This window comes from Helicoverpa zea, chromosome 2 (assembly GCF_022581195.2).
Source record: "Helicoverpa zea isolate HzStark_Cry1AcR chromosome 2, ilHelZeax1.1, whole genome shotgun sequence".
Lineage (NCBI taxonomy): Eukaryota > Metazoa > Arthropoda > Insecta > Lepidoptera > Noctuidae > Helicoverpa > Helicoverpa zea.
In genome coordinates, this window is record NC_061453.1 from 6,667,176 (window position 1) to 6,688,499 (window position 21,324).

Genomic DNA, 21,324 nt, shown 5'->3' on the forward strand with positions numbered 1-21,324 from the left:
ATAATATCATTAGAGGCATTGTTGATTACTGTAATCCTTATTTTAATAATTCCCTATTTTAGCCTCAATATTCACCGTCAATATATGATTGGATTGATATCATAAAATTGTAGAAATATCCAAGTATTAAAACCAAAAATAAATACATAAATCTTTATTTTAACGGAAGTAATCTCGCTATATTTTTGTTGCTGAGGTAGCTGCAGGGACCATCCACAGATATTCTGTACCTTGAAAGACTCTTGACGGACAAAATATACCAATTGACGTTGAAGACGGTCGCACAACGTCCATTGTAGGCAGCGATTACCATCGTACTCTTAGAACAATCTTGTCGCATTTCATCAACAAAGTGAAGTACTTCTATAATTTCTAGCTAACAATATAAGCGGCAAGATAGCAGTCGAGATTGCTCTTAATAAAATGCGATGACGGGCACAGTGAAACGTACTTTGTTATCTCGAAACACTGAAATATCACTGATCTGCTGCCTGAATATAAAACTAATACATATAAGAATTTATCGTATCGGACGATAAATGATTCAGGGAAGAAAGGGTCCTCCTATTTATGATTTTCCTACGTGTATAAAATTCTGGATAATCCGATATAAGTAATTCTGTGGCGCTCGAATATACAGCACAATATCCTGTTAGATTGGCGGACGAATTATTATCTTCTAATGGCGTCAATATAAGCTACCTTCATGGTAAGTTAAGTATATAAACCTGTTTCAAAGCACTTAAAAAAGAAGTCTATTTGAATTAGAATTTTATTTGAAAACTCGTCTAAGTGAAAATCTAATTCCAGATACTCAGCTATAATTATTACAATACCTGCATCACACGACCATCGCAGGAACACAACAGCCTCAATCTACCAACTTGGTATTGCAATTGTGGCAGAATACACGATGTGTTATTACTATGAGCAAAATTCATGAGCTTCATGCAGGCCTCGCGTTAACAGCCTTTAGACGCAAGCTTATTGCAAGGCACAACACGCACACATAGACAAGACCTTGTATAGTGGATCCTTTGTGCAGGCCATTACCAACATATACGATAATGGCCGCCAAAATGCTTCAGAACTGACCATGGAGTTAAGCCCACCCATCCCTGCTCAGTTCGCAGCGATCTAAGCTGTTAACAGGAATCCTGACAGCCACAACGACTATAGTTCGTGACTAATATAGAATATCAGCTGAGGGGCGCCACCGCTGATTATAATCGAGTGACTGTCAATCCGGTTGCTATTTCATGACGAGGATTTATGGAGCGAAGGCTCGATATCAACAGTAAATTATTTACCGTCCGTCGATCTCGCCCGGCCCTCGTGATTAATGCTCTCCAGTAATGTAAAAACGTACTATGGTACGACGATCGTAACAATTTTAGGATGTTATTACTACGAGGATATTAAAAATTTAATTTCGGCTCATAATTCCTTGAGCACATATCGTAACATGACGTTTTATTGCGAACGCTGTAAAACCGCTACAGATATATGACAACATTAACTCACTTTTAAGCTACGTAGCACCTATTCAATTGCTCATAACGCGTATTCGAGTAACGTGTGATTAATCTTAACAGCTTCCGATAAAATACGATAATGTCGTGCTTGTTTCCCGAAAATATTACCCTTATATAAGTGCAGATAGTACAATTTTAAGTATTCGAAAGTCACAAAAAAACCTGAACACTGCCGGATGTTATCCTACAAATTGGACTTGTAATATTCATAGTCACCGCTTATTATTTGGTACATGCATTTGCGCCGGACAGTCGCCTAATCCTCTGAAAATGTTATGTCGCTGTCGGAGAGCTGGTGCATTTCCGAGGCCGGTATTATCGGAGCGGAAGCTGCAGTACAGTGACAGGCATGCGGCTACCCGCGACACGCTTCACCCCGAGGACGTTTTAATTAGCCTCCGACATGGTCGCCTCTATTGTTAACTGCTCCTAACACAAAATAAATCCCATTTTCACTTTAAAAACAACCGACTTTTCAAGTTTTATAAAAACCCTTCGAAACTCTCGAACTTGGCCATTTTTCTCTAACAAAATAAAGTTGTAAAAAGAACTAACCTTAACAGACGTTCAACAAAAGCCATAACTTCGTTTATTTGAAAACTATAAGTGGTAAAGGGTAGCTCTTCCACGTAGGTAGCACTTTTATTTTGTTAGATAAGTAAGGTTAAATGCACTCAAAACTTGTGCCACACTTTGTTGGCCAAGTTGCAGTGAGATACTTAAAGCGATAACTAGATGACCCGTTCTCCAACTACAAAAGTTCCTTTTCATTTCGGAAAGTTAAAAATTGAACTTCCTAAAAGCAATTCAGAAAAACCTTGCGCCTCGCTGCTCACTGACAAACAAAGTTTCGTCACAGATTAAAAAAGTTTCAAAGTATTTCTGACTATTTCCCTTCGCCATTTTTAAGAGTTGAAGTTGACACCATGATTGTAGAGATATTGAAAGTGTAAACAGAAGAATGCCAGCACTAGACTAATGTCGTCATAGTTTCATTTCTGCGTTGAATCTGTAAAATGCCCTGAAGCATGAAAGTTGTCTGTGAAACTTCAACTACTACTGAAATAAGTTCCGGAAACTCGACACTATCTCAAATTAAGTTATATAAAGTTTTAGATGTCAATCCTCCTTGCGCCCATCCTGCACCGAGCAGGCTGGCAAGAAGAAGAAGTTAAGACGTCGACTGCGATGACAGACCTTCAGAATTGACATGATTTCCAAATTATCTTCAATGCTGTATTTTTAATAACTTCGTTTTGATATCGTTAAATCATTTATAAAAGTAATGTTTGTAAGCAATAAAACTTGCACGGTTGTATGTCTTTGAATTATGTGTTTTTAATGTTTGTCTACCCCTTCTGATCTGTCCTTTAAGATCAGAAGTGGGATAGCCACGCGTTCTTTACCGTTTCGTTTGCCGTCTAAATTCAGTAATTATTTGTTATGTTATTGAAACTACATCTCAACCGTAAATAAGTTTTATTTCTTACACTCGAGAGTATTCTGAAGAAAAAGTATGAACTAGTTATAGTTCCGATACCGTTGCGATTCTATGAATGATCCTCATGTGCTGTGAAACAACCACGATATAACCGACAGCAAATTGGAAGCCACAACATCAACATTATGGCAAAGAACTGGTCGAAGTCTTGACTAGAAATTGCGAGAGGAAAAGTGACAGCTGCTGTGTCTTGTTTGTAAAACAAAAAGCGATCGAATGCTGGAGATACTGAAGATAGCCCACCAGCTGGAACTGCCTCAGTTCGATCTTACGAAGATTCCTTACAGCAGCAGATTTGTGTTTTAGAGTGAACCTCTTGGATTTCTTTTTCAGGATGTGTAAAGCACTGAAGCTCGAAGACAGTGGCCCTGAAAAGCCATGTTGAAGTTTTACAAGTTGCACATAATAAATTTATGATCAATATTTTATGATTTGGACAGTTTTGGATTATGAATTTTGCAGATAGGGCTGAAACTTTTCAACTTATCATAGTACGAGGTACAAGTATGTCTAGCGTTGAGAAGGAAGGAAGAAGCGCTGTATCGTGTCGCTACCTTTTATCACGCTTTTAGAAAATGATTTCAACATAAAGGCCTAAAACTGCCAACTGTTAAAACTAATTGAATATTCTGTGCGATGCATGATTTGCTGTACTAAAAATTGTGTTGAAAGAAGAGTATCGGTGTTGTTTTCATTATTCTTGGATACATTTTAAGAAATAATGGGAAATAATTTCTACTTATATAACAAGGCCGCTTGTAGCTACAAAAAATATCACCGGTTTCCATGGTGACATATCAAAGTTGTTATCCAGTTATTGTGTTTTTATGTTTCATGTGGTACATTTGTCTTATGGCGAGAATAGTATCTAATACGTGAGCTGGGAACATGTATCCTGTCTGTCGAGTGGAGCAGCTCATCAACATATCGCGAGGTCGCTCGTGCGTTTCGTGTGAGAGGAACCTCTACTCCTGTCTCGCTGTGGTGTCACATAATGTGATTCCCTGCTGTTATCATAAAGCGCAAAGGCCTAGCGCTGTTTGCAGAGATATTACAAGAAGCATGGAGTGATAATGCCTGGTGAGATCAATCCAGTTCTTATGTATCCCATCATGACCTTTTACCATTATTTTATAAAAGATGATTAAAACTGCATACGTGTCAATTCTAACCGTTGATCACTTATGTTTGTTGGCACTTGATATGAGTAATGATGATATTTTGGATTACTATTTTGATTTTATGTGTCAAAGTTATGTGTGTCGTGCAGCTATTGGCTTATTTAGCCATAAAAGAAAGTGATTGCGGCACTAATAACCGCATTGCCACAATCGTCTGACCAAGATGCTCTGTGGCCAATGATGATGATGATGATGTCAAAGTTATAATTAAGTCATGGATTTATTTCTTTGGAAACTTAGATCCTTCAAATGAACGGTCAGCAGTGGCCGAGCGAAATGTGACCTCCTTGGCTTTCTTTGAGAGCTGCAAGGCAATTTGACAAGGACAAGGACTTTGACGACGTTCGAATGTACATCAGTCTCTGTGTGCGTGCCATGAAAGGTTGCATGAATATTGATGTGTTGATCTAATTGGACCTACTTTCAATGACTGATTTTGACCTTGACTGTAATTTTAGCTTGGAAATGGTCTTTTCTTTGATTTTGACTTTGACACACTGGTGGTGCCAGTTGTCTAGACCACTTTGAGAACATACGACGGTATGGGTCTCTGTTACCGTGGCGGTGTTATTTTGGAGGCCGCTGAGAGAACATACGACGGTATGGGTCTCTGTTACCGTGGCGGTGTTATTTTGGAGGCCGCTGAGAGAACATACGACGGTATGGGTCTCTGTTACCGTGGCGGTGTTATTCTGGAGGCCGCTGAGAGAACATGCGACGGCATGGGTCTCTCTTTCACGTCGTCATAGTATGCAACCTAAATGGCTTAATTGCGCGCCTATGCTATGAGCGTGTGTAATGACATGCAAACTGGGAGCCTCTGTCTCTGTTTCACGTCGTCATAGTATGCAACCTAAATGGCTTAATTGCGCGCCTATGCTATGAAGGCGTAAAATGACATGCAAACTGGGAGCCTCTGTCACCCGGCGGTGTATGGGGAGTGATGGAAATCCGGATTCTGTCATTCACTATGCACTGAATCATATTTTTCCATTCGTGATAAGTCTGAAGCTATTTTTTATACATTTTTGCCTGTGGGCGCTTGAAGTGCACACATGCGCCCATGGTACGTACGAGTAACAAATAAAAGTAAAAAAGAAGTTTTATTTTATTTTCTTCAAGATGTATGCTTCAGTCTTATTCACGACGCCGGGCAGAATATTGATATGTTTCCCACATATGTTTCAGAATACGAGCAACCTCATGCTGGTTCCCTTGGGGAAGATAGACCTGAGGCTAATGACGCGAATGATGATGCATCCGAAAGCGTGGATGAAGGTGCAGTCAACGACGGGGATGAAGATGCGGTCGAGGACGCCACGCCGTCAGGAACGGCCGTTTTAGATGTCAATCCTCCTTGCGCCCATCCTGCACCGAGCAGGCTGGCAAGAAGAAGAAGTTAAGACGTCGACTGCGATGACAGACCTTCAGAATTGACATGATTTCCAAATTATCTTCAATGCTGTATTTTTAATAACTTCGTTTTGATATCGTTAAATCATTTATAAAAGTAATGTTTGTAAGCAATAAAACTTGCACGGTTGTATGTCTTTGAATTATGTGTTTTTAATGTTTGTCTACCCCTTCTGATCTGTCCTTTAAGAAAAGTTATATTACTTATATCAAAGAGATGCAATTTAAATTGCAATAGATATGTCGGGCTAGGAAACTAAATTCTTTGAAGTCGTTATCCTTATTTCATCGTGAAGCACGCCACTTATTCTCCGAAAGTAGGTACCTGCCCGCATAGAAAACTAAAAATGTTCACGTATTCAATATGTGGATATGATAATAATTTAAAAGTGTTCATAAGGCAGTTTAAATGCATGTCGGGCACTATAAGGTTATATCTCAAGCGGCCGCTCCGCCCGACTGCACAGTAACTGCCCGTTAAAATGTAAATTTATATTACGAGCAATGTTGCAGAACTTCCTAGGATCCTTCGGTGTAGATAATTAAAACAAGGCACGAACTAGCTCATCAACTAACATTAATCGACGTAAAAATCTTGAACAAACTCCATTCAGAAGTCCCTAAGAGCCTCGACTATAAGAAGTGGTTCCGTCGTAACTGACGAAGTTCAACTTGGTCGGTCTTATGCTTTTACTAGCTAATCTCGCTGTAAGCTATTTTTGGCTATTTATTTTTGCAGCTGTTATATTATTACATATGCGTAGTATTAAAATGTAATATGATATTGGCTACAAACAATCACTTCTGCAATCAAGAGATATGCATACGCAGCGTACACAAAAACTGTTACAAGCCGGCTAACATGAAATAAAAAATATGTTGGAACAATGTAGGTGTATTTTCATTGTGTTTATGTAGAACACAGATATGTTTTAGTTAGTAACAAACCCACCAACTGAGGAGGTCATTCCGTGCTCCCTCGCTGCAAACTGTAACAATATTACCGAGGAATATTAACAATATTGCAAGTCCGGCGTGGCAAGCCAGGTGGACACCCAACTATGTATTTTGCTGCAGCCGACTATCCTTTGAAACTAAAACTGAACTATGAGCACAATTTGCAGGCTTATTGTACCTAAGTTGCACATCAAATACCGGGCACCTAGGTGCCTCTCGCTTAATCTGTTTGGATAGTTTATTCATTATTCTTGTGATTAAGAAGATTTGTAGTCAGCTATAAAAGCGGTACGCGTAAGCTATTAAGAATTTACACTTTAAATGGAATATTATTAAAGAGGGTTTCTCTTTAATAATATTTTGAATCACTTTTATTTTGTAAATTATTTATAGCATTAGATAGGTGTTTAGATTTTGTACTTATTTATTTACCAACCTGTCTTATTTTAAGATCATGATGTTTTTGCTATTTATCTTTACACTTTATTGACTTATCGATTTATCACTCAGGGATGGAAACCTTGACACTTCATGTTTCACGTCACTCGTATGATTCATTCCCGTCGTGACAGGTTGCTACCTAAGGTTTTTATGACACCCCACACGTCGGCTTTTTACGATGATTACATTGACTTCGTCACGATGTTTTCCTTCGCCTTCAATATTAGTGTTCTTTGAACAAATTACGTGCTCACGAATAAACCACTCGGTCGAAATTTTCAAAGCGTTTTTTTTCGTACAAACGAAGAGATATATCAAACCGACTTTGATTAATATAAAGGATGTTTGCGCGCCGTGATATCAACCAGGTGTCTCCGACCAAATTAAATTTCTGTAGCGGGAAAGAGGGCGAATGTTCTTATAAACACGTCATAACAAATAATATTTCATTATTACATCGCAAATTGCCTCCAAATGCTCATATTAGCGTAAAAATCTCTATGTATATTGATGTAGGTAACTTGGGGAGTTTTATTTTGTTACCAAAATTATATTTAGGTACCTACGTTGCTATTATGTTGTACCTACTACTCGCGTAGAACATAACACGTGTATAGGGGGAAACATTTAAAATTAGAAGTACGTAACAAATGTGAGCCTTGTTGCGCTTTTATAGTAAAACTGAAAAACTGAATACCAATTTGGAAAAGCAGGACAAAGTATAAAGAGAAATACGAACAAAACCGCGGTAACGGGCAAGCGTCCGTATTTATATCTAGTAACACCAAATTATTCCCAAAGGTATTTAATAGACATGTCTGGCATGCGTAATAACATAACATACTGGTTAATTACGAATGTTATGACGCCAGCACAGCGCTATAGTTCGGCCATTCAGAGAATGCGTTCCTGACACGTCGCGATTGAACTGACGACGTAACTTTGCAATGGCGTTGCAGTTACGATAAAAATATTTTTGCTGGTTGTTTACCGTTTTAACAATTGAGGAGCATTAAAACAACATTATTATATCAATAATCAATGAATGTAGTTACGTCGTCAGTTCAATCGCGACGTGTCAGGAACGCATTCTCTGAATGGCCGAACTATAATGATCTAGTTTATTGCACAGGGGAGTAGGGCCAAAGAACTGCAGCAACCTTAACCTGACCTAAGACCTAAGACCTGCACCTGACCTAAGAACTGCAGCAACCTTAACCTAACCTAAGACATAATAACTATAATTTATATTACCTTACATTATTTGCCAAAGCTGTATATTATTATTATTTTATAGTATTATAGTATTATTTTTTCTCTTCACTTTGCATATTTTCAAACCGTGACATACCTATAAAAATATCACATTTGAAAGTCCTAACAAAAATCTGAGTTATGGTACAGATATCATAATTCAAAATTTTAAAGCTAACACTGGGAAAAGAGCGGAATAGCTATTTCCCAACCATATAGGTGAACGCTGGGTGCCCAAGTTACTGTCGAGCAGAGAATTATTGTTCCCTCCCACCACTAAATTGTATTAGGACGCTTTTATGTGCATAACTTCCATATTCAAAGAAACCATTGTTCTACAAATTGATGTTCTAGCCCACGGTTATTACCTAATATATAGAGGTAGGACTGAAATTATACTACGTTATTACAGACTAAGATTACAGATTTCTAATTATATCTTTGACGCCAATGGCTGATAAAAATTTGAAGGAAAACATCTTGAGGAAACCTGGACTATAAAGTCTGAAATCACCAACCCGCATTGAGCAAGCGTGGTGATTAACGCTCAAACCTTCTCCGTGTGAGAGGAGGCCTGTGCCCAGCAATGGGACTATAAAAAGGCTGTAACAGTAACAGTATTACAGACTTAATATACAACATGTAACTTAATTAACGCACATCCGGAAATTAGTTTGTTCAGAATCGTTTACTGAATCGATTTATATCATTTTTAATATAAGTATTTTTTTATCCCAAAAATAATTAAAACTACGGAAATTATTGTCATATTAACCCTGTACAGTCAAAACAAATTCAAATAGACCGTAACTCAAAGTAATAAGACTTCGTGTATTGTCGGCTTTTTCCGTAGTTTCGTTATGTTGTGTCGAGTCGAGCGGCGCGCGGCGCGATATGTGCGTGCGTAGTAAGTAAGGGATCAAGCATTTTTATGCGGATTTCTTGAGATTGAGATGTGGCTTTGTAATAAATTTATGATTTTATAAATTTATATGGATCCTTTTTGGTGCATTTCATAATTTGAATCAGGAACTGTGAATCAAATTCGAGTAAAAGATGAAAATCAGCTGTCAATATTTTCCCTATAAACACATACAACGCATTGAAGACATTATTAGTGCTACTGTTTCCCTACTACTGATTAAAACCAACGTTATTATGGAGCGGCGACGTCATTTAAGCAGGGAAGAAATGCTCAGAGCCGTGGGAATGATAGAAGCTGGTTCCCGGCAACGTACTGTGGCTTTAGCTCTGAATACAAGTCAGAGTGTTATCAGTCGACTTTGGACACGTTACCGAAGCACTGGTACCGTAGCTGAGCGCCATGGAGGACGGTATCGCTGCACCACACGGAGACAAGACCGATACATTCAAATCTTAACTCGAAGAGCTCCAACAATAACCGCCATGATGTTAGCCGTGAGGCTTCATCACTCTTCAGGGAACTTAATTAGCGACCAAACAGTCAGAAACCGCTTGCATGAAGTGAACCTTCATTCCCGAAGACCGCTACGGGTACCACCTATAGCAATGCACAATCGTAGGATTCGATATCAATGGGCTCTTGAACACAGAAATTGGGCAGAAGAACAATGGCGTTTCGTGTGCTTTTCTGATGAGTCTCGTTTTGGTATGAGACCGGATACAAGACGTATACGACACTGGAGAACCCCTGGACGCCAACAGCGATTAAAATCCTGCCAGGAAGTCCATCCTTATAGTGGTGGAACCATCATGGTATGGGCGGGTATTTGGATCGGCGGAAGAACTGAGTTGATTTGGATCAGAAGCAACCTCAACGCTCAAATTTATGCTGAGACGATTGTATCAGACGTCATCGTTCCTCTACAAGTGCAAATCGGTCCCTTATTTCAGTTAATGCATGATAATGCACGACCGCACACCGCAAGAGTTGTAAGACAGACTCTCGCGGCAGCTAACATCAATGTCCTGCCCTGGCCTGCTCAGTCGCCAGACTTGAACCCGATTGAGCATGCATGGGATATGCTACAGAGAAGAGCTCTGCCGAATATGGAGGGTATCCAGTCGCAAGAAGACCTTTTTTTGTTGTTGCAACGAACATGGGCGGCCATTCCACATCGTGATTTGGATGAACTCATTTTGAGTATGCCAAACCGATGTTCTTGTGTTGTTAGTGTTCGCGGTAGAAACACGGATTATTAATTGTTTAAGTTACCCAATAAACTTTTAAAGAAAACTGTTATTTCAGTCTTTTTTTTCGAACTTTTGTGTTAGTGTTTCAAATGTCAAAAATCCCTTTATTAGGAAAATGGCAAATTTCTTTATTAGTGCAAAGGTGACTTGGTTTATCGTTACTGTGACAAACGAAAACACTTTATTTGATGAATCCTTAAAGAAAATTTTAATTAATATCAATCAGGAGAAAAGTTATTGCAAAAATATATGTTGATCCCTAGACACTTTTGATGTGTATAGTATGACCAAAAAGTTCTCCAAGAATTGGTATAACTAATTTAGTAAATAACAATGCATTTACATGTTAAATTTACATTCAGTGTATGTATTATGGTTATAACATAATATTCTAATTGGCGTGTTTGAGGGTGTGCGTTAATTACGTTACATGTTGTATATTATACAAAAATACTGCAATAAGGTAGAACATCAAAGATACCAAGCATTTATTGTTTAGTATACAATCACATTGCTGTCGTCCGTTGATGTGCAGAAAAAGTTCACAACGTTAACATCGCAATCTGTCTGGTCACGCAAAGTATCTGCTAATCTCCTAGTTCACTTAGTCGCAAGCATTGAGACCCTTTTTTCAAGAAGAATGTTTTCCTCTTTATGGATACTTAATGTAGAGATATAGGTACCTACTAGTATTTTCGCAACGTACTATTCACAAAACACCATTTGTTTAGCGCGAACACTCACGGCGTGAGTGACAGGCCAATGTCGCGCAAGCCTTTGATTCTTTACATTCTCAAGAGCATAGTTCAAAGGGTGCGTTAGATCGCTTCTCAGATAGTTGTACAAAAGTTTCGCGTCTTACGAGTGTACCTGTGCCACTTGTATGATACGGGCTGTTTCGAACGATTCACCCGCATGTTTATTCTCTTAACAATCGGGACAAACTTTCCCGGAGCTTTGTCTACAGAAGTAAATAAATCCCTTGTTCACATTGGAAACTAATTTATTAATTCAACCGCTAAATTACTTTGCCTCTGTGATGTCAAAGTTTTATATAATTCTCTGGAATTCCAAGCTTTTAGTAAGTAGTATAAAAATTCCTCTTGGAAGCATTAAAAGCAATCTGTCATGTTGCATAGTTGAGAACTGGTAAGCGAAACGGGTTATTTTGGAAATGGGAACCGCAGTTAACAAAATCAGATAATTGATTACACTATAGACTTTTTCAATTACATTAATTGAGAGACCATTTGTTGGTGTTGGAATTCTTACTGAGATTCGATTTATTTGACCTTTCAAAAAACTTATTTTAAAGTCATCAGTTTGTCCTGCAATTATTGAAATCTTTTCTCATTTCACAGACTTGGTTTAAGCCTCCGCCTTTTCCACTTTTTAATATAAATAGGTACTCATTACAAGTATAAAAGGGTTGTGTATTCAAGTGAAAACGACGAATTCTCAGAATGGTCTCCATTAAAATTAAAGATAAATCGATCTTTTAATATCAAGAAGTGAAGTTAAAGAAGTTTTAAAAGTATTTCCAATCATTTTGTTTTCAATTTTAAGAATTGTATCCCTAATTAAATCAAGTCATTAAAGGTACATGAGAATTCTTATGTAACTGAATGAGCTATGTACACTATACAATCGATGCATATTTAGGTACTCAGTTCCCCACATTCGTGAGGCATAACACTGCACTATTGTGGGGCAGCACTAAATGGACAACTGGGCAAACATCCCGGCTACCTTTCGGGGATTTATGAGGTCGTTGGCTAATTTGGCCCTGAAAACCGCGCGCTGTAAATCGAAACGGACGGTAGCATTAATCACGAGGCAAGGATTTAAGCCTCGCTCCACGATTTAACGCCCGGTCATTGCGAATATCAATGTAGAAACTATTGCTGCTCTATGCGGATATACCGTGATTGACTGTTGTGACCATTTCACTGCAATATGCCTTGTAAATATCACAATCATGTTTGAATATGAATTTGATCGCCGCGATTCAACTCGCTGTTACGAGAGATAATCTTTCTATTGTTAATTAAATTATAGATAATAGGTACTTATGTTTGTTTAGGTCACATAAGAAATCCCCAATTAATTCGGTTTGAAAAAAAATCTTTCATATCATCGTACATTATTATGTAGATGCTTATTGGTTAACCGAGCAAATGAGGTATGTTTGGTCTGCGCAATTCAAAATATGACATTGTTAGGTACAGAAACTATAGGAAATAGCTTTTCAAAGATTATAGCTTTTATGTCAAGGATTTTGGTTCAGATCCTTTACGATATTTATTAAAAATTCTTCTAACGACTTCTTCTAAATGTTTTTTAAGTTTTGTTTTGATGTCCTCGTTAGGTTGTGGTGAATTTGTTCTGCGTCCCGACCGGCGCAGCTCATGCTCTTCTAGCGAATTATCCATTAAGTGAATTGATTTCAGAGCCGCTACGTTCTGCATAAAATGTAGGGCTGACGGATTCTTGTAGCATTTACTTAGGGCTATTATAGTCACATCTGCGACGAAAACAAATAAGCGTTGCATTACTCAAATAAAGAAAACTATTCTTTTGAAATGGGAAATTATCAGATGCCCCCTAAGTGTGGCTTGAATAAAACCACAGTGTATCCCTTTCGGAGCCATTTAAGTATCAGGGACATGGTAATTCTTTCGAATGCCTTAGCCTTAGCTTGCATAAAGGCCTAACTTAAATAATTAATTCACTGTCCAAAATATTAACACACTAGAAACAGTATATTAATTACTACAAAGTACACCGTTAAATTGTGGTCACTATACTTGCGGCCCTGGTACATAAAAGGCCTACGACGGAACACTACGGTTTTTAATCAGTAAGAGTCTGACACTCCCTCACCGCAGCTAACCCACAGCGGGAGGGGTCATTTGATGATTTTTGACGTCGTTAAAAAAAAAGAAACTATACTTACTTAAGCCAGAAACACAAGAGTACAGGTCAATATGACAGTGGTTTATCATAATTCTGCATGAAAACGATTGCATGTTTGGCCTCCAGATCTGCGCGCACGCCGGGTCGTAGATATCAGTGCAGTAGGTCGGACAAGTGTGGTTGCACGCTTGGTATGAACCCACTATGCTAAAATCACTTGCACGACGACTCTCCCCTAAACTGTGGTCTTCATTACCACTCTTCTTGATGTTGCATAGCTCGTCTTCTACTTGATTAATTTCTAGAAGTTCATATGTTTTATTGTTAAAAAAGCGTAAATATTGTTTCAGGTTTTATCCTGATACGGTAGAATTAAATTTTTCATCAGATTGATTCAAGCATCGTAAGTCGCTTCTGAACGGGTGAACCGATTTTGATTTCGTTCCATTACTGTGCTTTTGGATCAACGATGAAAAACCTGTGCGCAGTTTCAAGTGCCGCTTAAACCGATAGACACCTGGTTGTACGTCCAATCCGCTCGGAAAAACTGAGCCGACAATCTGTTAGTATGAAAGAGAAGTTACTTTGCAATGGGGATTGTAGGTGTGTTGGAGGAAAATCGGTCCTAACTAGAGAATCACATGTATTTTCACAACTCTCTCAATATGGGGTTGTAGTCGCGGCCGACTACAGATTTTATCACACAATAGCGCACACTATTTATCGATTTACAAATGCAAAAAGTTAACCGTCTATGTAAGGTTAACGAGATCCATAAACTCGCAGAATATCACTTTCAATTTGAGAATATGGAAATCTCACCATAAAATTCACGAACGAATTGAATACTAACTTCTTTATCATATAAAATCTGAATTGTTAAACAAACCCACAAAAGGTCCCAGTTCGCACTCCTTTTTTCTCATGAAGCATAAATTTTTATATTTCTTTATAATTTGAGTGCCGTCCTCCAACGACGCCATTCCGCAAACCTCGTCGATGACATTAGCACACAATATGTCGTCACAATATTGTCCAAATGTCGAGATTATCAACACTGAAAGTAACTTGGCTATTAGGCCTTTAATCATTCTCATTTTCTTTTTCGTCGTAACTAATTTCTAATACAGCATAACTGTCGTATTCATGTAAAGGGGAGTTGGTTTCTGTGCTCTGGTACTTTTTTGTGTAGATAAGTACATTAGTAAATCAGTTCACAAGGAATAGAAATAAATAAAGGCTTGCAAAAACAAAACGAGTGTAATTTAATTTACACAGAGCACAAACCTGCTAATAATATTATATAATTACGCGAAGCTGAATACATGAAAATATGGAAATATAATTTTCATTAAAACGTGCGCTGAGCTGGAGCTTTGAATTCTATTTTTTATAACTAAAGAAGTACTTTTATCTTCTTTGGAAAATAAAAGTACAGAATCTAATTACAGCTTAATACAACGTATCTACAATGTGACGACTTCGAATACTCACTCATCGAAATACAAAAAATTATCATTTTTCAAATTCATTTGTATTTGATCATTTGAACATCGGCTATTGAGTACTGTCACGCTTGTCGGCACGTGGCTTCGACTTACCGTGTTATTGGAATTACTTTTTAATGTTCGTACAAGAGATTTACGTTATAAAATTTAATTAAATTCACAATTCGTCAGGGAGATAACACATTTATCTTTGGATGGGAATTTTGGAACACGATTTCGTGTCGTTAGTGCGTTGGTATTTATTTTGGGAGAGTAGGAAATTATTCTGTCGTATAGGGTAGATCGCAATGGGCAAGGACGCGCTGATTTATGGCTGGACGTTAACTTTGGAGGCCGGGACATTAGCGGCGAGTGATAGCCGCGGCCGCGCCGCGTCGTGTCGTGCCCGTCGCCCTCGCCACCAACCCATTCCAGCTCACTAATTTTCGATGCTTATTTAATAGGCGTACTGTGATTTGGGACGACACTGATATGCCGCATCATTACAATTCAACTATTTGCTTTCATAGTTGATGTTATAGGATCGTCCCTTTGTGTAATAACTAATGTATAAACGTGTGACATAACAGAAACTTCCCAGCCCACATGTATCGTGAAGGTTTGGAAAGTTTGCGTTATGTCCCATTTAACAGGGTTCAAAATATAGAAGTTCATAAAAACTTTGGATGAGATTTAGGTTTATTGCAGTTCTTGTAATTTCTGGCAACACTTTATGGATTGTCATTAAAGGGAAATGAAGCTGCCCATAATTTATGTACCTTAAAATGAAAATATCCAGCTGGAACCATGTTTTCTTCAGGGCAGGCCTTATGATATTAAAATGTAACTTTTATACACTTATAAAACATAAATATAATAAAAATGCCAGCGTAGCGAGAAGCTACGGCGTCGCCCGATGCAGATAGAATTGAGATGTATGACTAGACATAGGAGGCGTGATTTTATTTTACAAAAAAATCTGCTTACGTAACTTTCCAAGTGTAGACATTAACATTAAAAACTACTTAACTAAGAATACTGTGCAACCCGACATTAAAAAGAATTCTTATTGCTGTACTGATTAATCTCGACGATATGATGTATACAGAAGTGTGAAGTACGAATACGCTGTCGTCAGGATCTGAAACAATATTTTTTTATCACAATTTCTTAAATCTCATAGGTCTACATGATCATTCAATTAATATAGCCGAAGAAAATTAATATTTTCCATAGTTATTCTCTACATACGCATTGAATCGTAAAGGTAAATACAAATATCGTGAAAATGCTTCAGTAAAAAGGCTTGAATAGTTCAATACATTTTGAACAACACCTTGCTTTACTCCGCAATTCAAAAATAAATATGTGTATTGTTCTTGTTAGTTTTCCATAAAAACATAAAGTTATTCAAAAAAGTACACGAAAAAATACTGTCAAAGCAAATGCTCACCGAACTATATGTAATCATAGTGATAGGTCGGAATTTGAGTGCTGTGAAGTACAAAGGCCTCTGTGACCTGCAAATAAAACTCACTTTAACATTCGCAATTTTATACGCGGAGTAAACCACACAGTTTCCTGTAAGCGGATATTTGCGCTACGTTAAGAATAACATGTGGAAAAACACGTAAAATGAACGAAAAATCTCACTTATATTATAAAGGCTTGTGTGAGTTTGAGGAATGTTTGTTTCCTATTCATGCTAACGGCTTAACGGATTTTGATGAAACTTGGCATAGTTAAAATATCAAAATTGAAAAGATTTGAACATTTGCGCGTATATATATATGATAGTCATTCACTTTTAAAGTTTATTTCAACTGTAGCACAAAGCGCGACATTAAAACGTGAAACAAAAGCTGAAAATGTCAAGAGACAGTGCAGAACGTACGTGAGTCATTACGTTAATAAGTAAATAAGGCTACTTGCAAAATAAACTCAAAGAGCATACCGTCGGAGTACCACGAGCATCGCGCGCCGACATCTTGTGTTGCTTTTGTACCATCCGCTTTCATACACCGCGTCTGACACACCTATGCTCTGCGAGATTCATTGGAAAATACACTAAAAATATTCTCACGTCTGGTGCAGCTTGCATGTGAGCTATTACATTGAAATGTTCAAACTTTGCTTTGAGAGTGTATAAAATGTCCGCGGTGTGTTTTTGTAACTCAATTTAAATATCAGACCGCGTGCAATTTTGTTATTGTTGGGAACTGTTTGCTTTGCTGTGTTACGTTATATTTATTGGATGGTGTTATTTTAATGCAATTGTGGGAACTTTGATAATGATTTTCTTTTTCTTACCGCTCTGTAAATATCATCCGCATACCAGCAGACTATACCCATTTGTGTTAAAGCTGCCCCTAGATAAAATTTATTGCTCATTTCCATCCATGGATCTAGAAACTGTAGAACGATTAGAATTACTCTACATATTTTGAATAAATATATTTTAAGAATTATTTACTTTACTCACTACGATGGTGAACATAACGCAGCATATATTTACGGAACTCAAAAGCACATTGATGAGATTGACCACTGAGAAAGCATCCTCCAAATCATTTATGTATCTGAAAAAAAAAACTCATATTATCTCCTATAGTAAAAACCTAGATTTCATCTATTAACTTTACGTATAAGCAAGCATGTTCAATAGTACCTTACTACTGTACTTTATACATAAACAAACCTGATCAATCTCTGATGTATTTTGATTACAGCCACAATATCCTTATAGCAGTCGTTATATCCATTGTCATGAGTATTGTCATTATCTTGTCCCAGGTGACGTATCTGATCCTGCAGCAGCCGGAGCAGCATGCTGATATGGCTGGCCATCGTCATGAACAGCAGATCGGAGCCCAGCATACAGCATACTGATATGCAACCTGAATGAAAAAAACAATAAGGTTTATTATCAGAATGACGGACAGAGAGAAAACAAAACTTAACTATCTAATGAAAATAACTTAAATGAGAAAATGGTCAGCTTTCGCTAGATTCGCCTAATAACTGTCTATTTTCCACGGTTTTGTCCGCCCGCAGATGTATTTATCTCGATAAATTGCCATCCAACATTGAAGTCATGTAAGTTAGCTATGACTTTTAACCAAATAAGTTCATCAGTTTCATAAAATTATTACTTAGTGTACCAGTGTTTTGAAAAGGTGAGTTTATTATAGTGTATAAGAATAGCCCACTTGCTCCGAAAGTGCACATCTACGCTTGACTAAGTGAGCATTCAGTCTCGCTATTACCTCGGTGAATGGTACATATTTTTCCACGGCATTCTATTTCTCGTGCTCATGTGAGAGAAGAACCTGAAGACTTTGTATAGAACTTTTGTATACGATACAACTTTTGAATAGATCTTGTTAAATTACTTGATAGTAATATCACAACAGACGAGCATATCAAAGATAGATGCGTATTCTTTATTATGTACACCAATCTAAATTTCCAAAAAGACAAAATTATTTAAAAAAATAAGTTTACGTAACACAATGGGCGGTCTCATCACTAAAATCGATCTCTGACTACCTTTGGATGGAATGGAATGAGACGAAAGGAAATAACTATGTAGCTGCCTAGCAGATAGTGTACTCTATGTACCTACTTCTAAATTTTTAAAAAAATATATCAAAATACAAACCAGCGCACGTTTCAAAAATGTATACGAAGATGTGGACGACGGGCTGCGTTTTGTCGAAAGGATACGACATCTGCCACACGTAGCCGAGCTCCATTGGTACGCCGCGTATCTTACGGTACGCTAGCAGAGCCAGTGGCGTCAAGTTATACAACCACACGCCCAAGATATTCCAAAAGGCGTACACTGAAAACATCATTAAAACTTAACTTTCACTGTTGTAAAGAAATCTTTTTAAAGAAGCGCCTCTGGTTATGTGAAGACGAGCTTTAGTTAAGGTAAAAATGTAAAAGATTTACAGTGATTTCTGGGGTAGATATGATACTTTGCTTCCGAGTCACAAAAACCGAAAGTTGAGACAATGGATACCTATAACGTTGCGTTACAGTTACAGCCTCTTTATCGTCCCACTGCTGGGCACAGGCCTCCTCTTACACGGAGAAGGAGTGAGCATTAATCATCACGCTTGCTCAATGCGGGTTGGTGATTTCAGTTACCTATAAAAATGTACCTATATTTCGATAACTGTTAAGCAAAACAAACATTTGAACAAAATCGGTAAAAAAAACTTTTAACTTAAACGGTTTTATCTAATGTGCACTGAAAACTAGAAAATAAAAAAAATAGTTATTTACCTATCAACCTACGTAGGCGGTCCCGGTCATATTAGACTAAAATAAAAACGTGGGGCCCATTAACTATTGCTGTAATACTTTCTTCTAGATGTATAGTAGGTGTGGATTGCATCGACTTACTAAAATCGTAACTGGAGATTTTGACAATCAATAAATTAGCCATAGCGGCTTCACCAGCGAACGCCGAGATGATGATCATTATCTACCAAAGTATAAAGATATGCTTTGCCATAGGTAGGATTTCAGAGGGGCCCCACGTTTAAAAATATAATTTTTAACAAGTAAAAATTCGGAATTGTGACCATACAGTGCAAGTTATAGTCAGGTACATTCGTAACAACCGCGCCACGGTCGTTCGTTAGCCATTGTGAGTACGACTGTCGCCGTAAACCAGCTTCAGCCGTACTTCAGCGAATTGCCCCAGCATTACGCTGAGCGCCGGCCGATTTGCATTTTCTCCACAAAAGTTTACCAGTTAATTTGAATATAAATTCATCCCGAAAAACGGTTATTTTATACCTGTTAGCAACATGCAACATCAATTGTTATTTTGAATCATTTTGTCTGAAGATTTTTCAGGCGATGATCGTATGCGTCTCAGTGCAGTCGTTGTTATAATTCCACAAAAACCAACAGGCAGATTTGAGGAAATTCAAAATTAATGAAGAAGTAGGCGATGATCTTTTACACATTGATCCTGGTACCTACATTTTTATGGACTAATACATTATAAATAATAAAAGCTACAAATAGTACTCACTAAACTGCCTGTGCTTCAGTGCTGACAGGCTGTTCCGTTTTACCTCCACGGAGTCTTTGTCTTTAATGGAAACCGGCCATATCTCTGCCAGCTCAACCACCAGTTGCCTGAACGTATGTCTCTTGTACCAGATTGTTATTAGTTTGCCAAAACCTGAAAATCAAACAAGCTAGGAAACTACACATGCTTCAGAATAGTTTATGTATGACAGAGTTCGCACGCCGTAGTCCCTTTAATATTAAAAGCTCAAACTACAGCTAAAAATGGACTTGAAACTATTTTCAAATATACAAAACATTCATATTAAACTGAAAGTAAAAAAACTATTCCTTACTTTATGCAAGAATTTCAAACGTCCCAATTTTACGACGATCATCTACCCTTTTACCTCATCTACGCTAAATATTACTTACTCATTCCGTCTGAGTTTGAGCACTCAACCTGCTGTAGCTCTCAGCAAAATGCATCATTCAAATGAAGCAAGGAATGAGTATAGACGTAATATTTTGTTTCTATTCCTACTCCTGGATTAACTCTCCCTTAACACATACCTGTACGTCATCACTGATGCGCTAATTACGATAATGTACATTGACATGTTATATAGCAGGACTTACTCAAAGTATCGTATCCAGCGATATGCACGTAACTACCGACAAACTCTTCAATAGACGCATTATGGATCATCTGACCGGCGACATAGGCTATCTCACCAGCCAGCATTAACACTACCAATAAGGCCGAAACAATGAAAGCTATATATATGACCAAGCTGTTGAAGAATGTGTTCGGTACATCGTCAATGAAAGACAGGCCTATTGTACGTATGCAGATATTGCAAAGAGCTAACGTGTCATAGATTTCTTTGCGGGCTACACTCTTTTCTACTCCCGACATCTTGAAATACTGATCAAGACATATGAAATATACTGTGGCAAGAACACATTACGACAATCATTTATATTTGTAACATTATTAAATTATTCACAAAACTACGTATTACCAGTAAAAATCTGTTCAAGTAAACCTTACATTAAAGGCCTTCAAAGTTCCTAATAACCAGGTATGTTCTTTGAAAAGTTTTTCTGTCACTCCCAAATCTCAATCTTCCAAACGTTTTTATTCCTCAAAAAACTTTTCCTACATTCTCCTTCGTCAAATAATTTTGGTTATAAATTATTCTAATATAAAGGACAGGTATCCAAGTTTTTAAAAATTACTTATTAACTTATGCTTAATGATATACAATTTTTCATGTCAGATTCATAACAGTTAACTGTAGACATACGTACTTTGTGCATGATATCTGATATCTTACCAAGAAGTAGTTAAGAGTAAAATTGAATAACTTTACGAATCTGTGTAAACACACCATTAATTGCATTCTATTTAGCTATGATAGTACATTAGG

At 37.5% G+C, this 21,324-nt stretch overlaps 2 protein-coding genes across 2 annotated transcripts; both read right to left on the minus strand.

Moving 5' to 3' along the window:
• Positions 1-12,721: 12,721 nt before the first annotated feature.
• On the minus strand, positions 12,722-14,892 carry LOC124636307. Its single transcript, XM_047172349.1, has 4 exons — positions 14,868-14,892; positions 14,263-14,430; positions 13,414-13,674; positions 12,722-12,981 (listed from the first exon to the last, which is right to left on the minus strand). The coding sequence occupies exons 1-4, from the start codon at positions 14,890-14,892 to the stop codon at positions 12,722-12,724; spliced, it is 714 nt and encodes a 237-aa protein (XP_047028305.1).
• Positions 14,893-15,745: 853 nt separating this feature from the next.
• On the minus strand, positions 15,746-20,810 carry LOC124642267 (odorant receptor 4-like). Its single transcript, XM_047180622.1, has 9 exons — positions 20,531-20,810; positions 19,914-20,066; positions 18,522-18,704; positions 17,559-17,757; positions 17,343-17,439; positions 17,171-17,272; positions 16,815-16,903; positions 16,314-16,380; positions 15,746-16,001 (listed from the first exon to the last, which is right to left on the minus strand). Exons 1-9 carry the CDS (start codon positions 20,808-20,810, stop codon positions 15,942-15,944), a joined length of 1,230 nt encoding a protein of 409 aa, XP_047036578.1. The 3' UTR covers positions 15,746-15,941.
• Between the last annotated feature and the right edge of the window lie 514 nt (positions 20,811-21,324).